Here is a 10,825-nt window from a genome sequence, read left to right as displayed (position 1 = left end):
GGGGCTAGTGCTGTGGTGTAGCAGTTAAAGCCACCGCCTGCAGTGCTGGTATCCCATATAGGTGCCAGTTTGAGTCCTGGTTGCTCCACTACCTATCCAGCTCTCTGCTATGGCCTAGGAAAGCAGTAGAAGATGACCCAAGTCCTTGGGCCCCTACACCTGCGTGGGAGACCAGGAAGAAGATTCTGGCTCCTGGCTTCAGATCGGCATAACTCCAGCTATTGCAGCCATCTAGGGTGTGAACCATCGGATGGAAGACCTCTCTCTCTCTCTCTCTCTGCCTCTGCCTCTCTGTAACTCTGCCTTTCAAATAAATAAATAAATCATTTTTAAAAGATGAATAATGCAAACAGAAGAATGTACAAATGTCAAGGAAGCCAGAAGAGATGTGTTTGAATCTTACCAGGGAGTGCAGGTAGGATGCAGAGGATGGTGATGACTGACCTGCAGCTTGAAGGATGAATAGGATGCACAAGAAGGAAAAGAGTGAAAGCTGCTGGGGAAGTCAGAGTGGAGGCGAGAAGAGTGATTCAGATGCAAGGAAGAATGTGCACAAAGCAAGATACACAGAAAAATGTGTCAAATGTTCAGAAATGCTGAGAAGCTTGCAATGGCTGAGGTATAGACAAAAGAGAAGAAAGGCAGCAGAAAGTCTGTATTAACTCAGGCACATACATGTGATGAGACCACAACATATTCTTAAACAGGGACAGTTCAGTACCACATTTGAAAATATTCTTCTGGTGTGATGTGAAGGTAAGAGATTAGGGCAAGAGACATTGGATATAGGGAGTCTGTTGTGCACAGTGTGAGATGTTTGCAATTCTAAAACTATTTCATGAATAATCTATAAAGATGAGAAATAAATTTTGATATTTTGAAGGAAGCCAGAAGGAGTTACAAATACATACAGAGAGGAGGTTAGAATGAATTCCATAAATTTGTATTACAACTGGATATACCATTATAAATCTGTGGCTTTTTAAAAAACTTTATATATTTATCTAGTTATTATTTGAGCATCAGGGAAAGAAATAAGGAGGGAGGGGAGGGAGGGAGAGAGAGAGAGAGAGAGATTCTATCTGCTTACCCTGCAATGGCCAGTATTGCATCACGTGGAAGCTGGGAACTCAATCCAAGTCCTATACATGGATAGAAGGTACTCAATTATTTGAGTCATCACCACTACCTCTCAGCACCCACATTAGCAGGAAGCTGCAAGCAGGAGCCAGAGCTGGGACATAAACCCACATACTCTGATCTGGGACATGGGCATCATAACCATTAGGTTAAATGTCCACCTTGATACTCAGTTTTTAATATTATAGACAGGTAGGTAGATAGAGATAAGAAAAATCAGTTTATGTTTGTATAAGTGTGTATGTATGTCTATGCTCATGTGCGCATGGCAGAGCTCCATGCTCTGAAAGGGTCTGGGCAATGATATATTACACATAACAAGCACACTTAATGCCTATATATTGGTTCCTAAATACCATTTCCACTAAGAAGAAATAGAGCTCTGGAGATGGTATGCAGGAATGCAGTCAGATGCAGGGATGGAGGAGAGAATTTCCAAGGGAAGTTTGAAGAACATTGTTAGTCTAGAAAGTAAGAAAGTGCTAAAAGAAACAGAACAAGTTCAAAAGTACATAGTAACCCATTCAAAAGGACTCCCACTAGCCAATCTGGGGTAATTTGAATATCAAAATGAATAAGGAGTTATAAGAATCTGTAAATATGGAGCCTGCTCTGTGGCATAGTGGGTAAAGTGGCCACCTATACTACAAGCATCCCATATGGGCACCGATTCAATTCCTGGCTGCTCTACTTCCAATCCAGCTCTCTGCTATGACCTGGGAAAGCAGTGGAAGATGACCCAAGTCCTTGGGCCCCTGCAACGATGTGGGAGAGTTGGAGGAAGCTCTTGGCTCCTGGCTTCGGATTGGCCCAGCTCTAGCCATTTTGGCCATTTTGAGAGTGAACGAGCAATAGAAGATTCTCTCTCTCTCTCTTTCTCTCTCTGTAACTCTGCCTTTCAAATAAATAAATAAATATTTTTTTAAAAATCTATGAATCATACTTACAGAACTGAGTAAATTCAGGAGAAGAGAAAGTAGAATACCATATAGTAATACAGAATAAACCATGTACCTAGAAAATTGTCAATAGAAGCAAAAGCTAGAGGAGGAAGTTTGATGAAATATTACTTTCCATTACTATAATGAAAAAACCTGAAGGACAAAAACTCCTCCAAATCATTGAATTTGCACTAACTGTATAAAATGATAACATGATCTTCCTAGTAAGATGTCTTGAGAAGGACACGATCCCATTTCAGTGGCATTACTGTCCAAAATACATAGCCTAAATCTCACAATAAGAGATTGTCAGACAAACCCAAAATGAAGAACATCCTGTAAATATTAAGCTTGTAATTTTCAAAATTTCAAGGTTAAAAGACATGAAAAAGCCTGAAGGATGATTCTAGAAATTGAAGAAAAAGGAATCACAAAAACTAAATGTGATCTGAGATTCTGGATTTGATTCTGAATAATTCTAATGAACATTATAGTGAGGCAGTAGCCAATAGTGGATATGTGTAATGAATTAGACCATAATTTTATATCAAGTTTAAGTTTCCTATTTGTGATATCAACACTCTAGTTATGTCAGAAGGTTCAGTAAATAGACCCGGGAATATGCAGGAGTAAAGAGGTACAATGTTCTCAAATCATCAGAGAAAGTATTTCTCCATCTCTATATCTGTCTACCAAAACAGAAATTAAATAGGATGAAATGTAAATAGTTGGCTAATCTGGATAAAATAAATGTAAGATTTTCTTGTAGCACTGTTGATAAATTTCAGATTATATTAAAATCCAACTACATAACGAATTTACTGAATGAACATCATTTCTGCCCTCAATCAGTTCATAGTCCCAAACCAATACATGAAACAACTTTGTGTCCATAGAGATTTTTACTCTTGGCACAGTGGTGGCCCAAAAGAAGCAGTCATCTCTGCCTGGATAAGTCACTGTATCCAGTGCAGAAGTTTGCTTCAAAAATAATGTGGGAAGGAAGTAGACGATGATGGAGCAGAGGGCACAGGTTCATAAACGGTTATGGAATCAGTGGAATTCAGTGACCCAAAGAATGGCAGAATGGCGGAATGAGGAGAGGCTATATGTGAATCTGATACTTCCTACAGAGATATCAGAACTACCTGATTTAAGAGACAGAGGGCAAGGAAAATATTTTGGAGGGAGATAATCAAGTTTTGGACATGTCAGATTTATGTGTCTGTGAAACAGCACAGCAGCACTCATGCCTACATGATCTAGAACATTCTCTGTCAAGCTATAGAACAAGCAAATCTAATCAATCACTGAGAACATTTCTGAAAGTTGGAAAAATGCACATGTGAACAATTTCATCTGAGCCCAGGGTTAATGGAGATGAAACTGTAGGCCTAATTTTATGGTCCTATCACGCACTTCTTCAACCCCTAATTCACCCTCTGCCAGAAATCCCTTCAAATTTACAACACATATACTAGGTAATGGGTACATGGAGATGAGTGTCCCCCAAGGTTTGCATGGACTAGTGAAAAAGTATGAGAACAAATTATTATAAATCAACATGCTGAATGCTTAAGGTGGAGAAGCCACTGCTAGGAGATGAACCGCAATCGGATGCAATGGAATATTGGGGAGGTTAAGCTAAGCAATTCTACTAAGAGACCGGGAGGAAGATGCAGGAGTCCAGGATAAATACTGGAATTTTAACTGAGCTGTTAAGAGGATGATGGTACCACCTGTAGAAGTAAGATTTTGCATATTGCTGGGGAGCAAGCCATGAACAGTCAAGGGTTCTACCAGAAAAGAAAGGGAAAGATTTCAATCTCAAACTCCAAAAAAAAAAAAAACCAAAAAATGTCACAAAAGCCAGTTTCCTCCTTTTGTATTACCCAAAATACAGATCCAAGCTGGACTAGACCCAACATTCTACTCTGAGCAGTGCTGCTCTCAGGGACGTTTGTTGCTGAGCTTCATTTTGCAATGGGGGTGAGGATGACCTCTAGGAATAAGCTGCTTTCACCTCACATAGCAAACACAAAATTTCTCACCTCCCACAGAGCTGCGGCCAGGAGAGCACATAGACCCAAAATACAAAACAAGTCAAAGGAAAATAAAGAGACAAGACTCTGAGTCTGTTGTCTATGGGGCACTGGAGTTCATGACAGGGCCCTCCCTGGGTGGTTATAGGGTCCAGAGAAAACCCTACCCAGAGCCCCACAAATATGTTTATGCAGGTGAGTTGGGACACAGGGGACCCGAGTGCCTGTTCTGTGCCAGGCACTTTGGTTCCTTGTGTCCTTTCTCCCTATGGAGTTGGGATTATTTTCATTCCTATTTTGAAAATCAGGAAACAGACTGTGAGGTTAAGCAATTCCCAGAGTCATGAAAAGCCCAGTATGCATAGTATGGGATTGTTTCTTTTCCTCACATTGTGCCTGTCACAAGGAGGTGAGCACACCACCTGGAAAAGTAAAGTTCCTACAAGAGCCACATCCACTCAGGACATAACTGCTGCTGTGTGAACGGGACTTAGCTTCCCAACTGGGGGAAGATGACGGAGATGTTTTAAGTTCTCAAGTCCAAGTCATGGATTGATGGTATTTGCTGGATGGAGGCTTGGTCCATTTATGGTGTTTAGGAGGTAGACTTAGTGAGAAAGGCTTATGTCACTGGGGTTGTACCCTTCCAATGTGGTTCTTAGGAGAGGGCTGATTATCTAAGCCTGAGTCAGTCCAGCCATTCTCTCTCTGCTTACTGGATCACCATGTACTCCTTCCTGCAGGGGTTTGGCCACTTGCTGCTCTCATCAATGCAGCTGCTGAATGGAGCTACCCAATCTGTGAACCTCCAAAACCATGAGACAAAATAAGCCTTCTTCCTTCACTAGAAGTATATCTCAGGTATTTGTGACAGAAGCAAAAGTTGACTAATTCAGTAATGATGTAGGCTCAGGTAATGAGAGGGGTGTGTGTGTGTGTGTGTACGTGCGCATGTATGCATGCGTATATAAGATGCCTCTTTTTGTTTGTTTATTTGTTATTTTGTTTGTTGATGCTAACAGAGAAAGCCCTTGACTCCTCTTAGTCCTCTTAGTCCTTACAGTCCTTTTCAGTTCCTGGAGGGTTGAGGGTCAAGAGATGTTTTCCTGCTTTGTGCTATGGAGAACTTAGTTCTGCACAGCAGAAGCGTTTGGGACCTCATGCAGATCCAGCTAGCCTAAAGACAGCCCCTGTTGAATCCAGGATACATCCTAGGTGCAGCCACTTAGATGCCATGTGGGTACACATGTAAGTCGCGCTTAGCACATGTTCATCTGGCTGGCATGGCAGGACATTGGATTTCCCCTCTTTGGATAAGGCACAGAACCCAGATTAATGATGTGAGGGAAAGAGGGCTAAGGAGTAGGAGTTCTCCACAGGTTTTATTTTTAGGAGAGCCACAGCAGATTTAGGGAAAGAAAGGTATGCATTGTCAGGAGGAGGTGGCAGACAGTACTTGGCTACTTGGGGTTTTGTTAATGTTGGTGAGTGTTGAAAATTCCTGCTAATGGCTGATCCTAATAGGAAAATTGGGGTCATTGGTTAATTTTACTATTAAAGTGAGTGTCGAAGGCAAGATTGAGGGGAAAAGGCAAACAGGAACACTTTGGCTAAGCCAAATAAAAAGTGAAGAAAAAAAAAAAAAACCTCCTGTGCTTTCTTTAAAAAAAAAGAGCAAGACACATATTTCATACTGGTTCCAAGCTCCCTGCCTTTGTGAGAAACTTCTAACCAATTTCTACTCAGCCTGGTTGATTTTAAAGCCCTTTGACCATCTTCCAAATGACATTTTATCTTGGCTCAGTATGCAGGTATTTTTAAATGCCAGTCTTCTTGGAGGTACCTGTTATTAAGAACTTCCTGTGAATTTCCTATGTGCTTTTACATGAATGACTGCATTCCACTTTTACAGCAAAACTGTGAAATGTGTGAGTGCATTTATTTCCTCTTTTACAGATTAAAACATTGAAGCTCAGAACCCTAATTCACATGCAAATAAGTGGCACTTTTATACTTATCAAGGGCTTATATTTATGGAATATCTTTCCACTTAAGATTCTCCTCCCTGGGATAATTCTACATTATTTCATGAGGTACAAATGTTTTGTGTTTTTTATTCTTCCCCATTCCATCCAATATGTTCTATCCCAGTGTCTGTAGAGTTCTTTGGCCATCTGACTCCATGATAACTCCTAGATCTTATGGGAAATAAAGATGGACTGAGTCGGGCACTAGGAACTTCAAAGACACCTTATTCTTCACTAGTAAACTCTAAATATCATGCTCTCCTCTCTGGAAAACCTTCTCAGCCATGTAGACTTCAAGCCATGCCCTAGCAGTAGCATTCCAGAAGGGCAATGACAGTCCCTGCGCACCTTTGACCCCAGGCTCTAAAATTCACGCAGTGCTACTTCCCCAGCATCGCACTGGTTAAAGCAAAGCGCAAGGCAGATGCGGAGTCCAAGGGTGAATCTTTCTCTACAATCCATCCTGTAAGCCTCAAGGAAAGCTGACTCATGTTGATTAGTCTTAAGGCTGATATTCCCTAAAATATCCACTCTCTAGGTGCCCGAAGCCCTGCCTGCGCCCGCCTCCCAGGCGGTGCACCCCCAGGTCGAGGCCCGGACCGCTAGCAGGACTGGCCTGCCGCGTTGTGTTTGCTCCGTGGCTCTCGCGCATGCTGCAGCTCTGTGGCTCGGGTTCCACTCGGGACCTCTGCTAGGAGGACCCGTGTATTCGTATTTTTTTTTAATCCAAAATGGCAGCCTCCAGCCGCGCACAAGTGTTAGATCTGTACCGGGCGATGCTGAGAGAGAGCAAGCATTTCAGCGCCTACAACTACAGAACGTATGCTATCAGGAGGATACGAGATGCCTTCAGAGAAAATAAAAATGTAAAGGATCCTGTAGAAATCCAAGCCCTAGTGAATAAAGCCAAACGAGACCTTGGAATCATTCGTCGACAGGTCCACATTGGTCAACTGTATTCGACAGACAAGCTGGTCATTGAGAACCAAGAGAAGCCCAGGCCCTAGGAAGCCGACTCAGCCGCCAGCAGCAGCCACAGACCAGTTTCAGCCTCCGTTCTGTGTTTGGCATGGGGCTTCCAGCACCACCTGAACATAGCCTCTCGCCCTAGCTGCCCTGTGGGAGAGGGTAAACTGAGTCATGTCTCCATTGTGTTGCAGCCTCCATGAGAAAGGAGGGCTGTCCCTCATCGGTGCAGGTATTGGGACGAGGAGCCAGAACGCAGGCACAATGACACAGCGCGTTCCTCCGTCTCCCCTCCTCCCCACCCCTGCCCTGTCGCTCATCAGCGTTGGTGTAGAGTTTGCAGACTTGGCTCCTTGCCCCTTGCCAATAAATAGGATCGTCTGCTATGCCTTTCACACCACAGGAAAAAAATATATATATATTTATATATATATATATCCATTCTCTGACATGAACCAAGTCCATTGACAACCATATTACATTTTCTAAAACAGTCTTAACTTAAATTTTCAAAGATTAGCTCTCATATTCCCATTTCAATCTGAAATTGTAGATACTACTACAATTGGGTATTCAGCGGATAAGTTAATCATTGTACCATCATAGTAACACTTTTCTCAAAATTTTACATTCATAGCCAGTGCCGTGGCTCAATAGGCTAATCCTCCGCCTTGCGGTGCCAGCACATCGGGTTCTAGTCCCGGTCGGGGCACCGGATTCTGTCCCAGTTGCCCCTCTTCCAGGGCAGCTCTCTGCTGTGGCCAGGGAGTGCAGTGGAGGATGGCCCAAGTGCTTGGGCCTTGCACTCCATGGGAGACCAGGAGAAGCACCTGGCTCCTGTCATCAGATCAGCGCAGTGCGCCGGCCACAGCACGCCAACCGCGGCGGCCATTCGAGGGTGAACCAACGGCAAAAAAAAAAAAAAAAAAGGAAGACCTTTCTCTCTATCTCTCTCTCTCTCTCTCACTGTCCACTCTGCCTGTCAAAAATAAATAAAAAAAATTTACATTCATAATTCACTCAAAATGATAATTAACATTTATGTGTTATTGCTAGCTATCTTATTATGCTAACAAAAATTCTCACAGCTGCTCTGAGAAGTAGATACAATTATTCCAATTTTGAAGGCAATGAAACTGAGGTTTGAATGGAGTAAGAGGTCCAAATAGACTAGCAGAAATGGGCAGTATTTGAACCTAGGCCAATCTTAATCCAAAGTGTAGAAGTCTAAAGGACAGTGGTACATAGTTCTGTAAAATGAGCTGTGAAGAAAATACATTAGTGGTTATTCAGTGCTGTGTGGTAGGTAGATGGATAGATAGGTGAAATCTAAAAGGTACTGGGTTTCTTTTAGGAATGATTAAAGTTTTCTACAGGTAACTGGTATTATGGCTTATGGAATGCTGCAGTATACTAAAAGCCACTTTAGGGGGAAATTATATTGTATGGTAATAACCTCTTAATAAAGCAGCTTTCTCTGAAAAGGGTAGTGAGAAAGATTTCATAGGAGAAGCTCAGAGTTTGAGGCTAGGGAAGCAGGTGAATTAGGAAATAAGGCTTCCACATCAGACTAATCTATTTGCAATTTGTTCCTTAAAAAAGAATGATTCCCTACAAAGGGTTTTAAGTAAGGGAGTGAAAGACTTTAAAAAGGACTCCTCTGTAGTACAAATAAAGGAGGTCAGAGAGGAAACTCCTGATTGGTTCTCTGGAAAAAGTGGCGACTTAAGACTAATGAAATGAAAAGAGTATCTAGTATATGAGATAAAAGTGATGTACCTTGTGAGAACTTGAGATAAGGGATGGGAGGAGGGAACAAAGATGGAGGTTTGTACCTTGGGAATCCATCCTGTTGAGGAGGTACTGCTTCACCCTTTATGGAATCTGGGGAGCTGGACCCAAAGCAGTGAAGGACAAGGTGGGGGGAAAACGGAGAGGAAGTTAGGATCTTTGCAATGTGCTGTACATTGCTATTTAATGCTATAATTAGTAATCCAATGGTAGTTTTTTCACTTGATGTTGCTATATGGGCAAAATGTTGAAATCTTTACCTAATATATACTAAACTGATCTTCTGTATACAAAGAGAATTGAAAATGAATCTTTACATGAATGGAAGGGGAAAGGGAGCGGGAAAGGGGAGGGTTGCGGGCGGGAGGGAAGCTATGGGAGGGGGGAAGCCATTGTAACCCATAAGCTATACTTTGGAAATTTATATTCATTAAATAAAAGTTTAATAAAAAAAAAAAGAAAAAAAAAGAAATCCCACACAGAGCTTGGCGGTTAGCCCTCTAGCCAATCACAAATGGTACTGATATGTAGGTCCTACACACAGAAAATCTGATTAAACCTGTCTGTAACTATGATTTGAGCACTAGGGTTTTTAACAGACTTTAAGTAATTTTAATGTGCAGCCAAGGATGTGAACCTACAGCATGGACAGCTCCTTTCCTATTGCGGTGGTCAAAAGAAAGCATAACTGTTGCTGGCCAAGTGCTGACAGCCCAGCCAGCGAGACGTGGCCTACTGAACAAAGGTAAGGCTCCATCATGAGCACTGAGGTCCGATGGGCCCATTTGACAGGAGGTCCCACTAGTGAGGGGCTTTCCTTCAACAGCTGATACCACAGATGAGGACTATGAATTGTTCCCATGGAACCAATGGAGTAGCCAAAGCGTAAGTGTGAGCATGGAGAATTAATTCCTAATTATGCTAGCTCAGTGATGATCAAAGTATGCTTCTCAAATCAGCAGTATCAGCTTCATCTAGGAACTTGCTAGATATACAGAATTTAGGCCCTGTTCCAAAAAATTGAAACAGTGGGTGAGTTCCAGCAATCTGTGTGTGTGTATGTGTGTGTGTGTATGTGCTTTAAATTAATTTCTTTTTGGTATTTGTAAATTAATCATAGATTCAAAGAAAGTTAAAAAATAAAATAGTGTGATCTCATTATCTTTTTTCCAAATTCCCTTAAGGGCAATATCTTGCAAAACTTTCATTCAGTATGACAGCCAGGATCTTGACATTGATACAATCAAGCTACACATGAAGAATCTGTCCATCACCACAATGATCTTTCACATTGTCCTTTCATAGTTTCAACATAATTATGATAAGTGATTGTGTCCACAAAATGAGTTTACCAGGTGAACACTGTGGCATAGTAGGGAAAGCTGCTGCTGCCTGTGAGGCCAGCATCACATATGTGTGCTGGTTCAATTCCCAGCTGCTGCACTTCTGATTCAGCTCCCTACTAATTTGGAAGAGCAGCGGAAGATAGCCCAAGTGCTTGAGCCCCTGCACCCACATGGGAAACCTGGAAGAAGCTCCTGGCTTCAGCCTGGCCCAGCCCCAGGCATTATGGCCATTTGCGGAGTGAACCAGCAGATGGAAAATTTCTCTGTTTCTTCTTCTTTCTCTTGCTCTCTGTCTCTGTCTCTCTTATTCCACCTTACAAATAAATAAAATAAATCTTTAGAAAGAATGAGTTTGCCATTCATTTTGGTAGTAGTAGAATTTGTACAACATAACAGGAAGAATATTATGTCAGAAAAATGCTTAAAAATACTCAAAAAGAAAGAAATTGTAATAATATCATTATATTTTAAATATTTAAATAATGTTTGCACAAAAATTCCTAAAAACATAGACAACGATTTGAGGCATACTCAAATATGAAGAAATGCTTTCATGCAATTTAAAAAAATTA

General features: G+C 41.7%; 1 protein-coding gene across 1 annotated transcript; it reads left to right on the top strand.

Annotated features, from left to right (window-relative positions):
- Nucleotides 1-6,870: 6,870 nt before the first annotated feature.
- On the top strand, nt 6,871-7,262 carry LOC133773002 (LYR motif-containing protein 4). The gene has a single exon (XM_062210139.1). The coding sequence runs from the start codon at nt 6,882-6,884 to the stop codon at nt 7,155-7,157; it is 276 nt and encodes a 91-aa protein (XP_062066123.1). The 5' UTR covers nt 6,871-6,881; the 3' UTR covers nt 7,158-7,262.
- The last annotated feature ends 3,563 nt before the right edge of the window (nt 7,263-10,825 follow it).

This window comes from Lepus europaeus, chromosome 13 (assembly GCF_033115175.1).
Source record: "Lepus europaeus isolate LE1 chromosome 13, mLepTim1.pri, whole genome shotgun sequence".
NCBI classification, from domain to species: domain Eukaryota; kingdom Metazoa; phylum Chordata; class Mammalia; order Lagomorpha; family Leporidae; genus Lepus; species Lepus europaeus.
The sequence above is the reverse complement of the archived record's forward strand: the minus strand, read 5'-3'. Positions and strand labels throughout refer to the sequence as shown.